This window comes from Coregonus clupeaformis, chromosome 12 (genome assembly GCF_020615455.1).
Source record: "Coregonus clupeaformis isolate EN_2021a chromosome 12, ASM2061545v1, whole genome shotgun sequence".
Classification (NCBI taxonomy): Eukaryota; Metazoa; Chordata; class Actinopteri; order Salmoniformes; family Salmonidae; genus Coregonus; species Coregonus clupeaformis.
In genome coordinates this window covers 19069443-19093251 of record NC_059203.1, presented here as the reverse complement: position 1 = coordinate 19093251, position 23809 = coordinate 19069443, and the positions used below count along the sequence as shown (strand labels likewise).

Here is a 23809-nt window from a genome sequence, read left to right as displayed (position 1 = left end):
GCTTCCTTGGTTAATCACCCATGACCCCACCATTTTGTGGCAACAGAGGGCTCTCAAGGAATGTTCTGGTCAGTGTGTTGGGCGATGTTTAGGTGTTTCCGTTGGGGCGACCACGGTGGAGAGTCCGAACCAAGTGCCCGCAATGCACATTCCCCCTGAGTATGAGGATTTGGCACTCGTGTTCAGCAAGATGAGGGCGACGCGATTGCCACCTCATAGACAGGGAGATTGTGCGATAAACCTCCAGACAGGTGCGGCACTTCCGCGGAGCCATGTGTATCCTCTGTCTCAAGAGGAGACGGCGGCTATGGAAACCTACATAGCTGAGTCCCTGAGACAAGGATACATACGGCCCTCCACTTCCCCTGCGTCCCCTGCGTCCTCGAGTTTCTTTTTTGTGAAGAAGAAGGATGGAGGTTTGCGCCCGTGTATTGATTATCGTAGTCTCAATCAGATCACTGTGAAATACAGTTACCCTCTACCTCTGATTGTGAGTATGACTGAATCGTTACGCAGAGCGCGTTTCTTCACAAAACTGGATCTCAGGAGCGCTTATAACTTGGTGCGCATTAGGGAGGGAGATGAATGAAAGACGGCATTTAGTACCACCTCAGGTCATTATGAGTATCTTGTCATGCCATACGGTTTAATGAATGCTCCTTCAGTCTTCCAATCATTTGTGGACGAGATCTTCCGGGACCTGCATGGGCAGGGAGTGGTAGTGTACATTGACGACATCCTAGTGTACTCTGCTACATGAGCCGAGCATGTAGCCCTGGTGCGCCGAGTGTTGGGTAGGCTGTTGGAGCATGACTTGTATGTCAAGGCAGAGAAATGTCTGTTTTTCCAGGAGTCCATATCCTTCTTGGGTCATCGGTTGTCCGCGTCAGGGGTGAAGATGGAGATTGACCGGGTGTCAGCCGTGCGTAACTGGCAAACCCCAACCACTGTTAAAGAGGTGCAGCAGTTTTTTGGGTTTTGCCAATTACTACCGGAGGTTTATCTGGGGTTTTGGACAGGTAGCAGCTCCCATTACTTCCCTGCTGAAAGGGGGCCCGGTGCGTTTGCAGTGGTCGGCTGAAGCGGACAGGGCGTTTCGTAAACTGAAGGACCTGTTCACTTCGGCTCCGGTGCTGGCGCACCCGGACCCCACTTTAGCGTTCCAGGTAGAGGTGGACGCGTCAGAGGCCGGGATTGGGGCAGTACTGTCGCAACGCTCCGGCACGCCTCCTAAGGTCCGTCCCTGCGCTTTTATTCTAAAAAGCTCAGCCCGGCGGAGCGTAATTATGACGTAGGGGACAGGGAGCTGTTAGCCGTGGTTCAAGCCCTAAAGGTGTGGAGGCATTGGCTTGAGGGGGCTCAACACCCTTTTCTCATTCTGACTGACCATCGTAACCTGGAGTACATCCGGGCAGCGAGGAGATTGAACGCTCGTCAGGCTAGGTGGAACATGTTCCTGACCCGGTTCGTTTTTAAGATCACTTACATCCCAGGGTCCCAGAACGGTAAGGCAGACGCCCTGTCCCGGCGGTATGACGCAGAGGAGAGGTCCATTGAGCCCACTCCCATACTGCCGGAGTCTTGTCTGGTGGCACCGGTGGTATGGGAGGTCGATGCGGAAATTGAGCGGGCGTTACGCACCGACCCTACTCCCCCAGAGTGTCCAGTGGGTCGGACGTACGTGCCGCTCGAGGTCCGTGATCGTCTCATCTATTGGGCTCATACGTCACCCTCCTCTGGACATCTAGGTATTGGCCGGACAGTGCACTGCCTTAGTGTTAAGTACTGGTGGCCAACATTGGCTAGGGACGTGAGGGTTTATGTCTCCTCCTGCTCGGTGTGCGCTCAGTGTAAGGTGCCTAGACACCTGCCCAGGGGGAAGTTACAACCCCTGACCGTTCCACAACGGCCGTGGTCTCACCTCTCGGTGGACTTTGTCACGGACCTTCCCCCCTCTCAGAGGAACACCACTATTCTGGTCGTTGTGGATCGGTTCTCTAAGGACTGTCGTCTCATTCCAATGCCGGGTCTCCCTACTGCCCTACAGACCGCTGAGGCTTTGTTCACCCACGTCTTCCGGCACTACGGGGTTCCCGAGGATATAGTGCTGGGGTGTCAAACTCATTTTAGCTCAGGGGCCACATGGAGGAAAATCTATTCCCAAGTGGGCCGGACCGGAAAAATCATGGTATATATAACTTAAAAACAACAACTTCAGATTGTTTTCTTTGTTTTAATACGATCAACATACAACATAAAGCTGGAGCCTGAGGACAGTGTCCAAAATAGTACAAGCACAACATCACTATTAATCATAAAACACGTCAAGTTTATTTGAAAATTCTAAAGAAAAAGAACACACAAACACACAATGCCTCAGTAATTAACAGAACTGTTTCACAGATCACAGAACTATATCAGGGTGTCATTTCTCAGGCAGAAATGTAGATAAAAATAATGAAATCCTGTTCCCCAAACAAGTGCAAGAACCACAGAGTCAAGAATAGGTTAAATATACAAATAAAATAAAATCAATTAAAAACAATAGCACATCAACATAAAAACATATAAACATAAATCTGAAAGCGTTGCTCAAACTCCCGTAACAGTCCTGTTATTTTATCTTTGAACCGCTTCATGTCTGCCACATGTTGGGTCGCGCACACATTTTTCAGACAGGGGAAGTGAGCTGCATCACCACCGGCAAGTTTGCGTCTCCCACAATGACAGCTTCAACTTGAAAGAACGTATGCTGTCATAATACTGCGTGACAACTTTGTTGCGCCCTTGCAGCTGTTTGTTCAAGTTATTCAGGTGCTCTGTAACATCCACCATAAATGCAAGGTCCGGCATCCATTCTGCGGAATGAAATTCTAACACTGGTTTGCCCTTTTCTTCCATGAACTGTTCAATTTCTTCTCGTAAATCAAAGAAACGCCTCAGCACAGCACCTCGGCTTAACCATCTTACCTCAGTGTGGTATGGCAGGCCATATATGTGGTCTTTCTCTCTGAGAAGACTGTCAAACTGACGGTGATTCAGGCTTCTGGATCGGATGAAATTAACAGTTTGGATGACCACCTTCATGACATTATCCATATTTAATGACTTGCAACACAAAGCCTCCTAGTGCAAAATACAGTGAAAAGTCAAAAAATCACGTCCTCCATTTGCAGATTGCACTTTCTCTCTGAACTTTGTCACAACGCCTGCTTTTTTCCCGATCATTGAGGGCGCACCATCTGTAGCCAGGCTGACAGCGCGGGACCAGTCCACTCCAACCCTGTCTAGCAAGCCGACGAGTGCCGTAAAAATATCAGCTGCTGTCGTTGTATCTGTCATCGGCACCAACTCCACAAACTCCTCGGTGACGGTCAATGTGTCATCAACTCCGCGGATGAAAAAATGGCCAGTTGTGCAACATCTGTAATGTCCGTGCTTTCATCAATTGCAACCGAAAACGCAATAAATGACTTTACTTTTTGCTTCAACTGGCTGTCCAAATCCACTGAAAGATCGGAAATCCTGTCTGCAACTGTGTTTCTTGTCAGGCTGATTTTTGCAAAAAAGCCTGCCGCTTTTCAGGGCACACAATCTCCGCTGCCTTCATCATGCATGTTTTTACAAATTCACCCTCACTAAATGGTTTTGAAGCCACTGCGATTTCATTAGCAATGAGGTAGCTAGCTTTCACTGCAGCGTCACTGATGTCTCGGCTGTGAGTAAACACAGACTGCTGTTTCTTCAGACCCGCCAACAGTTCATTCACCTTCTCTCATCTCCGCTGTCCTTGAAAGTTGTCATATTTGTCGGCATGAAGACTCACATAGTGGCGACGAAGGTTGATATTCTTTCAGCACTGCAACATGCTCTGAACACACCAAACATACAGCTTTCCCATTCAATTCCGTGATTAAATAGGATGACCATTTTTCTTGGAACACTCTGCGTCCACTTTTCTCTTTTTTGACAGAGACATATTGGGGCAATGAGGGTGCCAAAGCACATAATGTTAAAAGTAGAAGCCGTAATAAATATCGCGGGCAAAACAAAGTAGCTCATTGGCTGCACGTGCTTGACCTACTTGCTCTGCCCCGGTATAAAAGAGTTTGCTTGCTTAACACAATTGCTATTGCGCCATCCAGTGGACGCAATTGGAACAGCAGTTTATTTTATTGAAAAATTGCAGCGCATTTTTTAAAAATCATCTCGCGGGCCGGATTAAACCCGTTTGCGGGCCTGATCCGGCCCGCACGTTTGACACCCCTGATATAGTGTCTGATCGGGGTCCCCAATTCACCTCTAGACTCTGGAGGGCGTTCATGGAACGCTTGGGGGTCTCGGTTAGCCTTACCTCGGGTTACCACCCGGAGAGTATATTTATTTGTATTTTTTTATTTCACCTCTATTTAACCAGGTAAGGCAGTTGAGAACAAGTTCTCATTTACAACTGCGACCTGGCCAAGATAAATAAATAGTAATGGGCAGGTGGAGAGAGTGAACCAGGATGTGGGTAGGTTTCTGAGATCCTATTGCCAGGGCCGGCCGGAGGAGTGGTCGGGGTATATCCCCTGGGCAGAGATGGCTCAGAACTCTCTCCGCCACTCCTCTACTAACCTGACCCCTTTTCAGTGTGTGTTAGGTTATCAGCCGGTTCTGGCACCATGGCATCAGAGCCAGATCGAGGCTCCTGCGGTGGATGAGTGGTTTCGGCGCTCGGAGGAGACGTGGAACGCTGCCCACGTACATCTGCAGTGGGCCATCCGCAGGCAGAAGGCGAGCGCCGACCTCCACCGCAGTGAGGGTCCAGTCTACGCCCCTGGAGATCGAGTCTGGCTCTCGACTCGAAACCTGCCCCTTCGCCTGCCCTGCCGGAAGATTGGCCGGCGGTTTGTGGGGCCATTTAAAGACCTGAGGAGATTGAATGAGGTGTGTTACAGGTTGCAACTGCCTAATGACTATCACATTGACCCCTCATTCCATGTGTCTCTCCTCAGGCCGGTGGTAGCTGGTCCACTCCAGGAGAGTGAGATAAGAGAGACCCCTCCGCCCCCACTGGACATCGAGGGGGCTCCGGCGTACTCAGTCCGGTCCATCGTGGATTCGAGACGTCGGATGGGGGGTCTACAATATCTCGTGGAGTGGGAGGGGTACGGTCCGGAGGAACGGTTTCTAGGAGGGACATTTTAGATCCATCCCTCCTGACTGAGTTCCATCGTAGTCCTCCTGGCCGTCCCCGGCGCACAGCTGGAGCCGCGCGTCAAGGGGGGGGGGGTACTGTCACGAATTCCGCCGAGACTGCTCCTCCTCCTTGTTCGGGCAGGCTTCGGCATTCCCAGATTACTAGCTGCTACCGTTTGATGTTATGTTTGTTCTTGTCTTAATAGTGCACCTGTTCCATATTTCGTATTGATGTCACCTATAAGTTTCCTTTGGTTTTGTTTGTAGTTGTACACCTGTCCGTTGGTTATTTTTTTTCTTGTTGTTAGTGCTTTTCACACTGTTTTGTGTATTCGCTCGCCTCCTGTTTGTTGAGGCCCGTTGGATTTGTATTTTGCTCCTCTGACTATTAAAGTCGGATCAACTAAGCTTCTGTGTCCTGCGCCTGACTCCAACACCGCATCCACATCAGCCCCTGACAATGTTGGGTTTTTGAACTAGCGCCCAATTGACTCCCATTCCCTCCTGGAGAGATCTCCTTGTTCCAGAATGCACTGCGCAGCCAGTTGACAACATACAAAATGAGCATTAATACGATTCCAATGGAGTTTCCCCATCTCCTCAAAAGTATCTCTGGCCTGTACCACACATTGCTGCAACGCACCAATATTGGATGCCAGCCGCTGAAAAACCACAGGGGACACAGGTACACAGTGTCCTTTGCCCCTGCCTGCAGAGCACTGCTTTGCCTCAGTTTTGTAAACATTATGGTGAGGGACATAGTTAGCTAATGTAATCAACCCAACTCTCACGTGGCACAACCGGATAGTGAATACCCTCGCTTTAACGTTAAAATAACAGCGGAAAAGCAGGCGGCAGTGCAGGACACTAGCAACCTCAAGGTTAGAGAGCACGGCATGTAGTAAACGCAGTCTCCAAACTCTGTAGAATTGCCAACTGAAGTGTGATGAGCAATTCTGACCATGAACATTGTGTGGTGAGCTTCCAGCACCTGCTCGAGTAGAATGACTCAAGTGGGTGCTACGTGGTGTGTGTCTATCGAGCGAACCATCTACAAAGCCGGAAGACAGAACTTGAGGGGAAAGCGTAATGTTGCTGAGGATGCAGCGCAGACCTGACAGTTCATCATCCGCTCTTGATAACATCTGAACTACATCAACGCCCAGAGAAATTACCATCCTGACATTTAAAATTGTTTAAATGACTAATGTTGGTGTTGACTGCTATGTGCTTTATACAACTTAATATAGATCGTTAACGCTGTAATATATCACTTTTTGGGCAACTTGACCAAATCACAGAAATGGGTTGTAGATCTGTCCCTCAATGAAAGAACGTCTAAGCGGTACATCTGTTGTGCGCTGTCTATGCATAGTTTTATACACCGGCATCAGCTGAAAGACAAGTTTGTTATAAAAATATTTCACAGCGGTTGAGACAGTACAACAATACTTGTTTTGTTAAACTGAAATTAGGCAAACCAAAATAGGGACCGTCGTTGTGGTGCTCCGCTCATCCCCAATAAAAGCGGCATTTTACACCTCATGCTAACATTTGTTTCATGTGATCAAGGTTTGGAGAGTCTACACGTTGTATTAAAACTTCTTAACCGTCCATGTCCACATTCTGACCAGATTATTTAGTGCCGTGTGACAATGACATTCCCAAAATAATATGGATTAAGTCCATTAGGCCTACTGAGGTCATAAGTCAACGGTGCTACCTGGCAATGATTTTAGAGGAAGGTATAATTGATTTGACCGTCCAGATCAGTTCACACTTGATAGAGATCCAGACAAAATGCATGCTTGACTACAGCCGGAGGTGGTCAGGAAGAGCTGATCACAATGAGTATTTTACTAGTCTACAACTGTGGGCAGAGAATATGGACATCAAGACAAAGAACACATGTTAGTGCCAGGTGTAAATGAGTCTTCAGTGAACAGTGTAAGAGAATACAGGACACATGTTCAGTAATATTGGTGTGACAGTAGACATTTAGTAATATAGAACTAAAGACACCAAGTCTTGGATTCATGCTGCTTAGTTTAATTCAGACCAACCACCACAGTTCAGAATTGTTTAAGAAACGCTTTAGCACAAAAGGCACAGGTTTACAATGATTTGAAGTTGATTTTGGGGGTTGGAGGAAAATAAACTGATCCACTCGATGAAGAAATCCCAGAAGCCTTTAGGTTCATCAGGGAAGATATCCTGCAAGACAAACATTTCAGTCAGCACCAGCATTCAAGCACCAGCACCAGCATTCAAGCTCCCAGTCATGTATATAACTCACATTTAGTCACAGGTGTAAGCCACCTCCAGGTACTTATAGGTTCCGACACAGGGGTCTCCAAACACGGAGTTGGATGCCGGGACGACACACTGGCTCTTCCCATCACACCTGTGTTTAAAATACAGGTAGAGGTTATCACTACAGCCAATGAGTGTACAGGTAAATACACACCGTTGGTTCCCGTACCTTTGTGCCATCTTACTGGTGGTGGATTGGCTGAGGCAGTTGATGTTGGTGAGTTGGTTAGCGGGGCGCCCAATGGAACACACGTTGCGTTGACGACGACCATAGTTGGCACTCTGGATATGGATCTTACCTTCATCTGAGGGAGACGAGGAGGAGGAAGAGATAGATGAAGAAAAGGCAGAAGGCCAAGGCTGGGTGTTTGTGTGGGCTAGAGACCAATATACACAACACTACAAGAGAACGGAGAGGATACCGTACTGTAGTGTTGACCTGCTTACCACATTGTAGTTGAGAATCAGAGCCTTCACATATGGTGCTGCTTACTGCAAGGACAAAACAGGAGTTACACCACACAGGCCTGACAAATAAAGGCATACTATGGCTTGGTGAAGTGATTAATTAATGTTTAGCCATATACAGAGTTGTAGAAAGTTAAATGCATTATCTTCAACCGTTTCACTGTGGTTTAAGCTCCTTATGAGACGTCGTCATCTCAAACTGCTCAGAATGTGAGAGCAAACTGGTTAAAATTTGCTAGTCGTACCGCTAGACCAAAGCTATATTTCTATACAATTTGTGCCCGTGCCGTCTGAATAGCTATAAACGAGATTTGAGCTAGCTAATGTTGGCTGAAAGAGATGTTCACTGTTACACCAGATGAAGTGCGCGCAAGAATCAACTAAGCCACAATGTAGAGGAGACCTGTGTGGCACGACTACCCATCTTTCTTACCATGTGCTAACTGGCTAATTGAGTTAGATATGTACATATAACTAGGAATAAAGTGACGGGGAGTAGAAGCCTGCTGGTTCCAGACTTGGTGCCGCGGTACCACTTGCCATGCAGTAGCAGACAGTAGGACTTGGGTGGCTGGAGTCATTGAAAATGTAGGGCCTTCCGACAACGCATGGTATAGAGGTCCTGATGTCAGGGAGCGCGGTCTCAGTGATGTACTGGGCCGTACGCACTACCCTCTGTAGCGCCTTGCGGTTGGATGCCAAGCAGTTGCCATACCTAGTGGTGATACAGCCAGTCAAAATGCTCTCAATGGTGCAGCTGTAGAACTGAGGATCGGAGGGCCAATACCAAATATTTTTAGCCTCCTGGGCAGGTTGGAGAAGAGGCATTGTCATGCCCTCTATACTACTGCTGGTGCATGGACCATGATGGATTCTTAGTGATGTGGACATTGAGGAACTTGAAGCTCTCGAAAAGCTCCACTACAGCCCAGTCGATGAAAATGGGGGCGTGGTCAGCCTTCTGTTTCCTGTAGTCCACAATCATCTTCTTCGACGTTGAGCGAGAGGTTGTAATTCTGGCACCACACTGCCAGGTCTCTGACCTCCCTGTAAGCTATGCTAACGGAAGTTGTTGCCGGCTACTTTGTTCCATAACCACCGTTTGTGGGCTAGCTAGGGTTAGTTAGGAAGTGAGGGTGGTGTAAAAGTGGAGAATAGAAAAGGGCATGTATTAAAACACATGGTGGCCATAAAACAAAGTTCACAAGCTGGTCCCATTGGTGACCCAACCCATTCTATGGCTTTGCTAGAGATCAGCAGAGTGCGCTCTTTCACCGAAGTATTAAACAATATCCCAACATGCCTCAGTCATACAGAAATTCAATTGAACAATATTGGTGCCCACCACCAAGCATTATTAGCACAGACTGACTTGCTACTTGCTGTTGGACACAGGAGTATTTGGTGTCCAGGTACTTATAGGTTCCGACACAGGGGTCTCCAAAAACAGAATTGGATGCCGGGACGACACACTGGCTCTTCCCGTCACACCTGTGTGTCAAACACAGGTAGTGGTCATCACTACAGCCAATGGGTGTCTACAGGTAAATAAACACCACAGGTTCCAGTACCTTGCTGCCATCTTACTGGTGGTGGATTGGCTGAGGCAGTTGGTGTTGGTGAGTTGGTTAGCGGGGCGCCCAATGGAACACACTTTGCGTTGACGACGACCATAGTTGGCACGCTCGATATGGATCTTACCTCTATCTGAGGAAGAGACGGACAACGAAAAGATGGATAAGGAACGAAGGAGAGCAAGGGTTGGCATCGTCGGTGTAGGTAATCTACAGTATAAAACACAGGTGATAGCTGAGTATATACACTGTTCAGTAGTGTTGACTAGCTTACCACATTGTAGTAAAGCATCAGAGCCTTCACATGTGATGCTGCGTGCTGCCAGGACAAATAAACAGGAGTTACACACCACTCACATTAGCTTTGTCTAGTAGTATCATCATCATTATTACACACAGTACCTCCATCCGTTAGTGCACAGCAAGCTGCAACCAGCACTGAAACAACACAGCCAGTTCAGCAACAATCCACATCATATGCATTTGGACCGTGAAGCTAGAAATGAGCATTTGTCTCTATCCTCAAATATTTTAGATATTTTAGTGTATTAAAGTAGTCAAGTTTAGCATTTGGTCTCATATTCCATGCATGTAATGTGACTAAACTTGTTAGACGCATTTGTAATTGGTTATAGATACTTTTTTGCCTAAAAGGAACTGAATGGTTAAGGTTGTCATTTTGAAGATTACAATACTTCTCAACACGTCTACATACATGCGGATGCCACCTTGAATTAATAGTGATGTGAGGAAGTTAAGGAACAAAGATTATACCCCATAAAAATACTAACCTCCCCAGTTATTGATAATGTGAGGGGTTGATATGTGCCCTTGTAGCCTGTCTCACTCATGCTTTCTTAATCATGGCATTAATTTAAAAGTGTTCAGAAAGATAATAACTCCAGCCACTATTGGGCAAAACATACACCAAAACACACTGCAAACGCAGCCAAAATACCTTGTAGAGTCACATGTTTGATGTAGTCATTGTGTGCTAGGAATATAGGACCAAATACTAATCTTTGGACTACTGCAATATAGTATGGGAAAGTGTCCTGACACTTTTGACAAATTCACAAGGGGGCTCTAGATACAGTGCTTTTGTTTCTAGACGGTTAAACAGATATGTATTAAAATACCCTCCAATAAAGAGTTCTACCATCATCTCATGAAACATTCAAGCCCTGCAAAATGTCTATTCCCATACGATCAGTCTCCCTCTACATTTCCTGCTGTACTGTCAAATTATGTTAATACTGAACTTTAACTTAACGCATCATACTGTAGACCTCAAGTCATATGACACGTACTTCAAAAACTCTGAAATACAAATTTAAACATTTAGTGATATGTATTCTAACCTGCATCATATACATATGTTGTATACTCACAGAAAACCACCGTCAGTCTGAACATGATGCCAGGTACAAGCGTGGTAGTAGCAGATAAGATGAAACTGATGGTAACCTGACCTAATACACCTGGTATTTATGTTATGTGACATGTCTTAATTAACCCAGCTGTATCTATTTTGTGTCCAGGTGCACCTCATTGCAATCAGGGGGCTGGGCTTTGCTGGTCTGTACCAGGCTTTTGGGTCAGTCTCATAGAGTTATCTAGAGGACTCTAGATGGCTAAAATCCATTTTGGCATGAACATTGCCATTGAGGGCTTCCACCAATTTAAAGTAGTCATCTGGGTGGGGCTTCCTGGTTAAGGAAGAATCACATGGGCCACGTTCAGTTGCAAAACCTTCTTGAGCGTTGCCGATATACCTTTCATGAATAGAGCCAACATATTTCCTTATTATTATTATTATTATTATTATTATTATTATGATTATGTCGGAGAGACATGTTTGTTCACCATAGCATATTTCTATCTGAACCTTCCAAAATGTTGCGTCCTGCTGAACGCGCCCCATTATTCCATCCGGGTCATCAGGAGGGATCAGCCAATGAATTACACTCGTGAGCAAACATTGCATGACTGTAGGTGGCAGAAAATCTCCAACTTTGACTTTATACCTATGTGGCAGTGTGCACCTTTTAGTTTGTTTGCCAACTCATAGAAATAGTAGAAGAAGAAAATGGACTACTTTTAAATGCATATTGACTCAATATTATCTTTAATTTGATTTGATTTGATTGGAGCTGCCCGTGCGCTCACAGACTCCATAATGGGACACATATTAGATGATATACTGTATTCTCTATGGTCAGATCCCCATGAGGTATACTTCTGGTGGCTGGGTGTCCTCTTCCTCAACTCACCACCATCTGGAGAGCCCTGTGGTTACAATTGCCATACCAGGCGGTGTTACAGCCCTACAGGATGCTCTCTATGGTGCAGCAGTAGAAGGTAATTTACATTTTAGTCATTTAGCAGATGCTGTTATCCAGAGCGACTTCCAATTAGTGAGTGCATTCATTTTTCATACTGGCCCCCCGTGGGGTTCAGACCCAGGTCCCCGAGCTTAGTGAGGACATTGGAGGGCACTATGGCATTGAAGGCTGAGCTGTAGTCGATGAACTGCATTCTTACATAGGTATTCCTCTTGTCCAAACGGGATAGGGCAGTGTGCAGTGCGATGCCGATTTCGTCATCCGTGGATCTGTTGGGGCGGTATGCAAATTGTAGTGGGTCTGGGGCAGGGCTCTCCAACCCTGTTCCTGGAGAGCTACCATCCTGTAGGTTTTCAATCCAACCCCAGTTGTAACTAACCTGATTCAGCTTATCAACCAGATAATTATTAGAATCAGGTGCGCTAGATTAGGGTTGGAGTTAAAACCTACAGGACAGTAGCTCCAGGAACAGAGTTGAGAGCCCTGGTCCAGGGTGTCGGGTAAGGTGGAGGTGATATGATCCTTAACTAGCTTCTCAAAGTACTTCATGATGACAGAACTGAGTGCTATTGGGCAATAGTCATTTGGTATTTTATTAGGATCCCCATTAGCTGTTGCAAAAACAGCAGCTACTCTTCCTGGGGTCCACACAAAACATGAAACATGACATAATACAGAACATTAACAGACAAGAACAGCTCAAGGACAGATCTACATAAAAAAAAAAAATGCACCCAAGCCTACATATGAATGCATACACACAAACTATCTAGGTCAAGTAGGGGATAAGCGTTGTGCCGTGAGGTGTTGATTTATCTGTTGTTTGAAACCAGGTTTGCTGTTTATTTGAGCAATATAAGATGGAACGGAGTTCCATGCAATAATGGGTCTATATAATACTGTACGCTTTCTTGAATTTGTTCTGGATTTGAGGACTGTGAAAAGACCCCTGGTGGCATGTCAGGTGGGGTAAGTGTGTGTGTCAGAGCTGTGTGTAAGTTGACTATGAAACAATTTGGGATTTTCAACACATTAATGTTTCTCATAAAAGGAAGAGGTGATACAGTCAGTCTCTCCTGAACTATTAGCCAAGAGAGACTGGCATGCATAGTATTTATAACAGCCCTCTGATTAGTTCAGTTACCTTAGCTTTCTTGGGTACAGGAACAATTGTGGATATCTTGAAGCAAGTGGGGACAATAGACTGGGATAGGGAGATATTGAATATGTCCATTACCCTGCCCTGAAACTTTGTCACTGTTACTAGCCGGCAATCACCAGGTACTCTACCCTGCACCTTAGATGCTGCTGTACTATGTACAAAGCAGTGGAGGCTCCTCAGAGGAGGAAGGGGAGGACCATCCTCCTCATTGAATTTCATTAAAAATAAAATTGTAAAACATTTTTTACATAAAACTGTACTAAATTTAATCACTTCACCAAATTATTGATTAAAACGCACTGTTTTGCAATGAAGGTCTACAGTAGCCTCAACAGCACTCTGTAGGGTAGCACCATGGTGTAGCCAGAGGACAGCTAGCTTCCGTCCTCTTCTGGGTACATTGACTTCAATACAAAACCTTGTAGGCTCGTGGTTCTCACCCCCTTCCATAGAGTTACACAGTAATTATGACAACTTCCGGAGGTCGTCCTCCAACAAATCAGAGCTCTTGCAGCATGAACTGACATGTTGCCACCCAGTCAAAAGATCAGAGAATGAATATAGTACTGAAAGCATGCTACAGCTAGCTAGTACTGCAGAGCATAAAATGTGGTGAGTAGTTGACTCAAAGAGAAAGAGTAGTTGAACAGTTTTGAGCTAATTAATTTATTCCAAAATGAAAGAGAAGCAAGATAGAAATACTCAGTTTTTTTCACTTTCAGTTTCACTTACTTAGCTAGCAAATGCAGCTACTGAAACACCCTGCTCAAACAGAGGCATGCTGTCACGTTCGTTGAATGACGGGTCAGACCAAGGCGCAGCGTGATATGCATACATGTTTATTAACGTAATAAACAACACGACAAAGGAATCGAAACGTGAAGTCCAAGGTAGTACAGAACAACAAACCTTACATGGAATAAGATCCCACAACTAGACAGTGTCAATAGGCTGCCTAAGTATGGTCCCCAATCAGAGACAACGAGCAACAGCTGCCTCTGATTGGGAACCACACCGGCCAACAGATCCACACATACTAGATCGACAACATAGAAAAAGCACAACAAGGAATATACACACCCTGACTCAGGGCGTGACACATGCTATGTTAGATAGCTGGCTATGACTTTCCAACACAACACTGGAACTCTTCCAAGTCAAGGTAAGCTTTGGGTTTTACAAATGTATTGCCACGGGGCCCGCTAGAAGGATTACTTTTATACTATTCCAGGTATTCCTTAAAGAGGTAGGGTTTCAAGTGTCTCCGGAAGGTGGTCAGTGACTCCGCTGTCCTGGCGTCGTGGGGGAGCTTGTTCCACCATTGGGGTGCCAGAGCAGCAAATAGCTTTGACTGGGCTGAGCGGGAATTGTACGTCCGTAGAGGTAGGGGAGCTAGCAGGCCAGAGGTGGATGAACGCAGTGCCCTCGTTTGGGTGTAGGGTCTTATCAGAGCCTGAAGGTAAAGAGGTGCCGTTCCCCTCACAGCTCCGTAGGCAAGCACCATGGTCTTGTAGTAGATGAGAGCCTCAACTGGAAGCCAGTGGAGTGTGCGGAGGAGCGGGGTGACATGAGAGAACTTGGGAAGGTCGAACACCAGACGGGCTGCAGCGTTCTGGATAAGTTGTAGGGTTTAATGGCAGAGGCAGGGAGCTCAGCCAACAGCGAGTTGCTGTAATCCAGACGGGAGATGACAAGTGCCTGGATTAGGACCTGTGCCTCTTTCTGTGTAAGGTAGGGTTGTACTCTGCGAATGTTGTAGAGCATGAACCTGCAGGATCGGGTCACTGCTTTGATGTTAGCGGAGAACGACAGGATGTTGTCCAGGGTCACGCCAAGGTTCTTTGCACTCTGGGAGGGGGACACAATGGAGTTGTGAACCGTGATGGCAAGATCATGGAGCGGGCAGTCCATCCCCGGGAGGAAGAGCAGCTCCGTCTTACCGAGGTTCAGCTTGAGGTGTTGATCCGACATCCACATTGATATGTCTGCCAGACATGCAGAGATGCGATTCGCCACCTGGTTATCAAAAGGGGGAAAGGAGAAAATGAATTGTGTGTCGTCTGCGTAGCAATGATAGGAGAGACCATGTGAGGATATGACAGAGCCAAGTGACTTGGTGTATAGAGAGAATAGGAGAGGGCCTAGAACTGAGCCCTGGGGGACACCAGTGGTGAGAGCACGTGGTGCGGGGAGACAGAATCACGCCACGCCACCTGGTAGGAGCGACCTGTCAGGTAGGACGCAATCCAAGAGTGAGCAGCGCCGGAGATGCCCAACTCGGAGAGGGTGGAGAGGAGGATCTGATGGTTCACAGTATCAAAGGCAGCGGATAGGTCTAGAAGGATAAGAGCAGAGGAGAGAGAGTTAGCTTTAGCAGTGCGAAGAGCCTCTGTGACACAGAGAAGAGCAGTCTCAGTTGAATGACCAGTCTTGAAACCTGACTGGTTTGGATCAAGAAAGTAATTCTGAGAGATAGCAGGAGAGTTGGCTAGAGATGGCACGCTCAAGAGTTTTGGAGAGAAAAGAAAGAAGGGATACTGGTCTGTAGTTGTTGACATCGGAGGGATCGAGTGTTGGTTTTTTGAGGAGGGGTGCAACTCTCGCTCTCTTGAAGACGGAAGGGACAATGCCAGTGGTCAAGGATGAGTTGATGAGCGAGGTGAGGGAGAAGGTCTCCGGAAATGGTCTGGAGAAGAGAGAAAGGGATAGGGTAAAGCGGGCAGGTTGTTGGGCGGCCGGCCGTCACAAGTCGCAAGATTTCAAGTGGGGAGAGAGGGTAGAAAGAAGTCAAAGCATAGGGTAGGGTAGTGTGAGCAGGACCAGCGGTGTCATTTGACATAATAAATGAGGATCGGATGTCGTCAACCTTCTTTTGAAAATGGTTGACGAAGTCATCCACAGAGAGTGAGGAGGGAGGGGGAGGAGGAGGAGGATTCAGCAGGGAGGAGAAGGTGGCAAAGAGCTTCCTAGGGTTAGAGGCAGAAGCTTGGAATTTAGAGTGGTAGAAAGTGGCTTTGGCAACGGAAACAGAGGAAGAAAATGTAGAGAGGAGGGAGTGAAAAGATGACAGGTCCGCAGGGAGTCTAGATTTCCTCCATATCCGCTCGGTTGCCCGGAGCCCTCTTCTGTGAGTTCGCAATGAGTCGTCAAGCCTCGGAGCAGGAGGGGAGGACCGAGCCGGCCGGGAGGATAGGGGACATAGAGAGTCAAAAGATGCAGAAAGGGAGGAGAGGAGGGTTGAGGAGGCAGAATCAGGAGATCGGAGGGAAAAGGATTTAGCAGAGGAAAGAGATAATAGGATGGGAGAGCGAAGGTTGCGACGGTACATTACCATCTGAGTAGGGGCAGAGTGAGTAGTGTTGGAGGAGAGCGAGAGAGAAAATGATACAAAGTAGTGGTCGGAGACTTGGAGGGGAGTTGCAGTGAGATTAGTAGAAGAACAGCATCTAGTAAAAATGAGGTCAAGCATATTGCCTGCCTTGTGAGTAGGAGGGACGGTGAGAGGATGAGGTAAAAAGAGGAAAGGAGTGGAAAGAAGGAGGCAGAGAGAAATGAGTCAAAGGCAGACGTAGGGAGGTTAAAGTCACCCAGAACTGTGAGGGAAGCAAACGGAACAAAATGGGGATAAACATACCTGAATTTGTCCAATAGAAACTCTCGTTTGCAACTGTTGGACTAATGATTACACACTATTTCAGCTAGATGCAGGCAAGAGTGTGCAAGGCGATATTGTCACTGTCTCTCCATGTATCACTGTCTGTCACCTCACATTTGTCTTTCGACCTGTGTGCCTCAATTCGTCGGGGCATGGACTCTACAAGGTGTCAAAAGTGTTCCACAGAGATTCTGGCCCATATTGACTCCAACGCTTCCCACATGTATCAAAAATGGTGGTGGACCATTCTGGATACACACTATTGAAACTATTGAGCGTGTATATATATACAGTTGAAGTCGGATATTTACGTACACTTAGGTTGGAATCATTAAAACTCGTTTTTCAACCACTCCACAAATGTCTTGTTAACAAACTATAGTTATGGCAAGTCGGTTAGGACATCTACTTTGTGCATGACACAAGTAATGTTTCCAACAATTGTTTGCAGACAGATTATTTCACTTATAATTCACTGTATCACAATTCTAGTGAGTCAGAAGTTTACATACACTAAGTTGACTGTGCCTTTAAACAGCTTGGAAAATTCCAGAAAATGATGTCATGGCTTTAGAAACTTCTGATTGGCTAATTGACGTCATTTGAGTCAATTGGAGGTGTACCTGTGGATGTATTTCAAGGCCTACCTTCAAACTCAGTGCCTTTTTGCTTGACATCATGGGAAAATCAAAAGAAATCAGCCAAGACCTCAGAATTTTTTTTTACACCTCCACAAGTCTGGTTCATCCTTGGGAGCAATTTCCAAATACCTGAAGGTACCATGTTCGTCTGTACAAACAATATTACGCAAGTATAAACACCATGGGACCATGCAGATGTCATATCGCTCAGGAAGGCTATCTGTCTCCTAGAGATGAATGTACTTTGGTGCGAAAAGTGCAAATAAATCCCAGAACAACAGCAAAGGACCTTGTTAAGATGCTGGAGGAAACAGGTACAAAAGTATCTATATCCACTATAAAACGAGTCCTATATCGACATAACCTGAAAGGCCAATCAGCAAGGAAGAAGCCACTGCTCCAAAACCACCATAAAAAAGCCAGACTACAGTTTGCAACTGCACATGGGGACAAATATCGTACTTTTTGAAGAAATGTCCTCTGGTCTGATGAAACAAAAATAGAACTGTTCGGCCATTATGACCATCGTTATGTTTGGAGGAAAAAGGGGGACTTGCAAGCCGAAGAACACCATCCCAACCGTGAAGCAAGGGGGTGGCAGCATCATGCTGTTGGGGTGCTTTGCTGCAGGAGGGACTGGTGCACTTCACAAAATAGATGGCATCATGAAGAAGGAAAATTAGGTGGCTATATTGAAGCAACATCTCAAGACATCAGTCAGGATGTTAAAGCTAGGTCGCAAATGGGTCTTTCAAATGGACAATGACCCCAAGCATACTTCCAAAGTTGTGGCAAAATGGCTGAAGGACAACAAAGTCAAGGTATTGGAGTGGCCATCACAAAGCCCTGACCTCAACCCTATAGAAAATGTGGCCAGAACTGAAAAACGTGTGCGAGCAAGGAGGCCTACAAACCTGACTCAGTTACACCAGCTCTGTCAGGAGGAATGGGCCAAAATTCACCCAACTTATTGTGGGAAGCTTGTGGAAGGCTACCCAAAACGTTTGACCCAAGTTAAACAATTTAAAGGCAATGCTACCAAATACTAATTGAGTGTATGTAAACTTCTGACCCACTGGGAATGTGATGAAAGAAATGAAAGCTGAAATGAATCATTCTCTCTACTATTATTCTGACATTTCACATTCTTAAAATAAAGTGGTGATCCTAACTGACCTAAGACAGGGAATTTTTACTAGGATTAAATGTCAGGAATTGTGAAAACTGAGTTTAAATGAATTTGACTAAGGTGTATGTAAACTTCCGACTTCAACTGTATATACACACACACGTCATGACTCCACGAGAATCCAAATAGGCCAGGTCAGGTTAACTGTGAATAACTTTAGTCAGACCCCCTCTCACCCGCAGTGGGGGGAAGAAAGGACTAGTGGTGATTAACAGCTCACACCCTGTTGTAAATCAAAGGAGAACGTTTAGACTGCTCCCTCAGGATTAACTAAAGCAATGTTCTTTATTTCAACAGACTTTTTCCCGCTGAAACTTTAACACTTTCAAAAGCGAATACTGGAATAATATTCCTAACGTAGAACGTGTGGAACGGTCAGAGGCGATCTGTTTCTTACTCAAAGCGGGCGGCGGTTCGTGTGCCAAGTATGTAATTACTGTAGGTGAGAGAAGTTTCTGAATGTATCAAGGTCTGTCACAATCGTTGAGAGACGGGTCAGACCAAGGTGCAGCGTGGTATGCGTACATATTTATTAATGACGATAAACACTTGACAAAACAACAAAAGCAACGTAACGTGAAGTCCTATGGGCTATGCTCACAACAAGCCTAACAGAAACACAAAATAAAGATCCCACAACTAAGGCAGGCTACTTAAGTATGATCCCCAATCAGAGACAACGAGCGACAGCTGCCTCTAAATGGGAATCACACCCGGCCAAACATAGAAAGCTCAACATAGAAATACACTAACATAGATCTCAACAGAAAACTCACACCCTGATCCAACCAACAAGAGTTCTCTCGATCAGGGTGTGGCAGTGTCTCTGTTCCTCTCTTTTTTCCCTCTTCCTTTTTTCTTTAACAAACCAAGTTGTTGTCATTCCACTAGGGACCTGTTTTCTCCAGTCAATAACCGCTGTTTATCCTGTTTTCCCATTTAATTTACTAGTAATTTGTGTAGTACTAAATCATAAGCAAGTCTTGGGTTTTTGAAGATGCAAGGAGGTTACGACGTTCAGAATGATGATATGATACGAGGTTATGATTAATAATTGACTGTTTATAGATGTGATAGGGAAAGACCTTTTAGAGTTTAATTCGGGAGATGGTGACTCTTTAAATAACTGCTCTCATGGTGCCCCAAATTCTAATGAGTTAATTGTTTAATGATTAATTGAAATCGGTTAACAATTAAACATATTTAGTTAATTAGAGATAAGTCTTCATATTAATGTTAAAGTCATGTCACGACACACAGTACCAGTCAAACGTTTGGACACAGGTACATGGAAAATAAGAGCACTTCCTCCCAGCTGCCCACTGCACTGAGGCTAGGAAACACTATCATCACCGATAAATCTACAATAATCGAGAATTTCAACAAGCATTTTGCTACGGCTGGCCATGCTTTCCACCTGGCTACCACTACCCCGGCCACCAGCTCTGCACCCTCCGCTGCAACTTGCCCATGCCCCCCCCCGCTTCTCCTTCACACAAATCCAGACAGCTGATGTTCTGAAAGAGGCTGCAAAATCTGGACCCCTACAAATCATCTGGGCTAGACAATCTGGACCCTTTCTTTCTAAAACTAGCCGCAGAAATTGTCGCAACCCCTATTACTAGCCTGTTCAACCTCTCTTTCGTAACGTCTGAGATCCCCAGAGATTGGAAAGCTGCCTCGGTCATCCCCCTCTTCAAAGGGGGTGACACTCTATATCCAAACTGTTACAGACCCATATCCATCCTGCCCTGCCTTTCAAAAGTTTTTGAAAGCCAAGTTAACAAACAGATCACCGACCATTTCGAATCCCACCGTACCTTCTCCGCTATGTATTCCGGTTTCCGAGCTGGTCATGGGTGCACTTCAGCCACGCTCAAGGTCCTAAACGATATTATAACCGCGGTCGATAATAGACAGTACTGTGCAGCCGTTTTCATTGACCTGGCCAAGGCTTTCGACTCTGTCAACCACCGCATTCTTATTGGCAGACTAAATAGCCTTGGTTTCTCAAATGACTGCCTCGCCTGGTTCACCAACTACTTCTCTGATAGAGTTCAATGTGTAAAATCTGAGGGCCTGTTGTCTGGACCTATGGCAGTCTCTATGGGGGTGCCACAAGGTTCAATTCTTGGGCCGACTCTTTTCTCTGTGTATATCAATGACGTCGCTCTTGCTGCTGGTGACTCTCAGATCCACCTCTACGCAGACGACACCATTTTGTATACATCTGGCCCTTCATTGGACACTGTGTTAACAAACCTCCAAACGAGCTTCAATGACATACAACACTCCTTCAGTAGCCTCCAACTGCTCTTAAACACTAGTAAAACTAAATGCATGCTCTTCAACCGAACGCTGCTTGCACCCGCCCACCCGACTAGAATCACTACTCTCGACGGGTCTGACCTATAGTATGTGGACAACTAAAAATACCTAGGTGTCTGGTTAGACTGTAAACTCTCCTTCCAGACTCACATTAAGAATCTCCAATCCAAAGTTAAATCTAGAATTGGCTTCCTATTTCGCAACAAAGCCTCCTTCACTCATGCTGCCAAACATGCCCTCATAAAACTGACTATCCTACCGATCCTTGACTTCGGCGATGTCATTTACAAAATAGCCTCCAACACTCTACTCAGCAAATTGGATGTAGTCTATCACAGTGCCATCCATTTTGTCTCCAAAGCCCCATACACTACCCACCACTGTGCTCTGGTTGGCTGGTCCTCACTACATATTCGTCGCCAAACCCACTGGCTCCAGGCCATCTATAAATCACTGCTAGGCAAATCCCCGCCTTATCTTAGCTCATTGGTCACCAGAGCAACACCCACCCGTAGTATGCGCTCCAGCAGGTACAGTGGTAAAAAAAAGTATTTAGTCAGCCACCAATTGTGCAAGTTCTCCCACTTAAAAAGATGAGAGAGGCCTGTAATTTTCATCATAGGTACACGTCAACTATGACAGACAAATTGAGGAAAAAAAATCCAGAAAATTACATTTTAGGAATTTTTATGAATTTATTTGCAAATTATGTTGGAAAATAAGTATTTGGTCACCTACAAACAAGCAAGATTTCTGGCTCTCACAGACCTGTAACTTCTACTTTAAGAGGCTCCTCTGTCCTCCACTCGTTACCTGTATTAATGGCACCTGTTTGAACTTGTTATCAGTATAAAAGACACCTGTCCACAACCTCAAACAGTCACACTCCAAACTCCACTCTGGCCAAGACCAAAGAGCTGTCAAAGGACACCAGAAACAAAATTGTAGACCTGCACCAGGCTGGGAAGACTGAATCTGCAATAGGTAAGCAGCTTGGTTTGAAGAAATCAACTGTGGGAGCAATTATTAGGAAATGGAAGACATACAAGACCACTGATAATCTCCTTCGATCTGGGGCTCCACGCAAGATCTCACCCCGTGGTGTCAAAATGATCACAAGAACAGTGAGCAAAAATCCCAGAACCACACGGGGGGACCTAGTGAATGACCTGCAGAGAGCTGGGACCAAAGTAACAAAGCCTACCATCAGTAACACACTACGCCGCCTGGGACTCAAATCCTGCAGTGCCAGACGTGTCCCCCTGCTTAAGCCAGTACATGTCCAGGTCCGTCTGAAGTTTGCTAGAGTGCATTTGGATGATCCAGAAGAGGATTGGGAGAAAGTCATATGGTCAGATGAAACCAAAATAGAACTTTTTGGTAAAAACTAAACTCGTCGTGTTTGGAGGACAAAGAATACTGAGTTGCATCCAAAGAACACCATACCTACTGTGAAGCATGGGGGTGGAAACATCATGCTTTGGGGCTGTTTTTCTGCAAAGGGACCAGGACGACTGATCCGTGTTAAGGAAAGAATGAATGGGGCCATGTATCGTGAGATTTTGAGTGAAAACCTCCTTCCATCAGCAAGGGCATTGAAGATGAAACGTGGCTGGGTCTTTCAGCATGACAATGATCCCAAACACACTGCCCGGGCAACGAAGGAGTGGCTTCGTAAGAAGCATTTCAAGGTCCTGGAGTGGCCTAGCCAGTCTCCAGATCTCAACCCCATAGAAAATCTTTGGAGGGAGTTGAAAGTCCGTGTTGCCCAGGGACAGCCCCAAAACATCACTGCTCTAGAGGAGATCTGCATGGAGGAATGGGCCAAAATACGAGCAACAGTGTGTGAAAACCTTGTGAAGACTTACAGAAAACGTTTGACCTGTGTCATTGCCACAAAGGGTATATAACAAAGTATTGAGAAACTTTTGTTATTGACCAAATACTTATTTTCCACCATAATTTGCAAATAAATTCATTAAAAATCCTACAATGTGATTTACTCTCATTTTGTCTGTCATAGTTGACGTGTACCTATGATGAAAATTACAGGCCTCTCTCATCTTTTTAAGTGGGAGAACTTGCACAATTGGTGGCTGACTAAATACTTTTTTTCCCCACTGTATATCTCACTGGTCATCCCCAAAGCCAACACCTCCTTTGGCCGCCATTCCTTCTAGTTCTCTGCTGCCAATGACTGGAACAAATTGCAAAAATCTCTGAAGCTGGAGACAGTTATCTCCCTCACTAACTTTAAGCATCAGTTGTCAGAGCACCTTACTGATCACTGCACCTGTACACAGCCCATCTGAAATTAGCCCGCCCAACTACCTCATCCCTATATTGTTATTTATTTTGCTCATTTGTACCCCAGTATCTCTATTTGCACATCATCTCTTGCACATCTATCATTCCAGTGTTAATACTAATTGTAATTATTTTGCACCATAGCCTATTTATTGCCTTATCTCCATAACTTGCTACATTTGCACACACTGTATATATATTTATTTCTGTTGTATTTTTTACTTTGTTTTGTTTTACCCCATAACTCTGTGTTGTTGTTTTTATCGCACTGCTTTGCTTTATCTTGGCCAGGTCGCAGTTGTAAATGAGAACTTGTTCTCAACTGGCTTACCTGGTTAAATAAAGGTTGAATAAAAAAAATAAAAAAAATCATTCAAGGGTTTTTCTTTATTTTTTGCTATTTTCTACATTTTTACACACATGGAATCATGTATTAACCAAAAAAGGGTTAAACAGATCAAAATATATTTGAGATTCTTCAAAGTAGCCACCCTTTGCCTTGATGACAGCTTTGCACAGTCTTGGCATTCTCTCAACCAGCTTCATGAGGAAGTCACCTAGAATGCATTTCAATTAACAGGTGTTCCTTGTTAAAGGTTCATTTGTGGAATTTCTTTCCTTCTTAATGCATTTGAGCCAAGCAGTT

General features: G+C 45.4%; 1 protein-coding gene across 1 annotated transcript in view; it reads right to left on the bottom strand.

Annotated features, from left to right (window-relative positions):
* Positions 1-7214: 7214 nt before the first annotated feature.
* Positions 7215-23809, bottom strand: part of LOC121577908 (rhamnose-binding lectin-like) — a 38153-nt gene continuing 21558 nt past the window's right edge. Inside the window, exons 9-17 of the mRNA XM_041891893.2 lie at positions 10928-11008; positions 9939-9974; positions 9811-9855; positions 9534-9669; positions 9335-9453; positions 7942-7986; positions 7664-7799; positions 7478-7585; positions 7215-7395 (exon numbers count right to left, since the gene is read on the bottom strand). Coding sequence (XP_041747827.2) covers positions 7480-7585; positions 7664-7799; positions 7942-7986; positions 9335-9453; positions 9534-9669; positions 9811-9855; positions 9939-9974; positions 10928-11008 — 704 coding nt within the window. The 3' untranslated portion in view covers positions 7215-7395; positions 7478-7479. The remainder of the gene's footprint in view (positions 7396-7477; positions 7586-7663; positions 7800-7941; positions 7987-9334; positions 9454-9533; positions 9670-9810; positions 9856-9938; positions 9975-10927; positions 11009-23809) is intronic.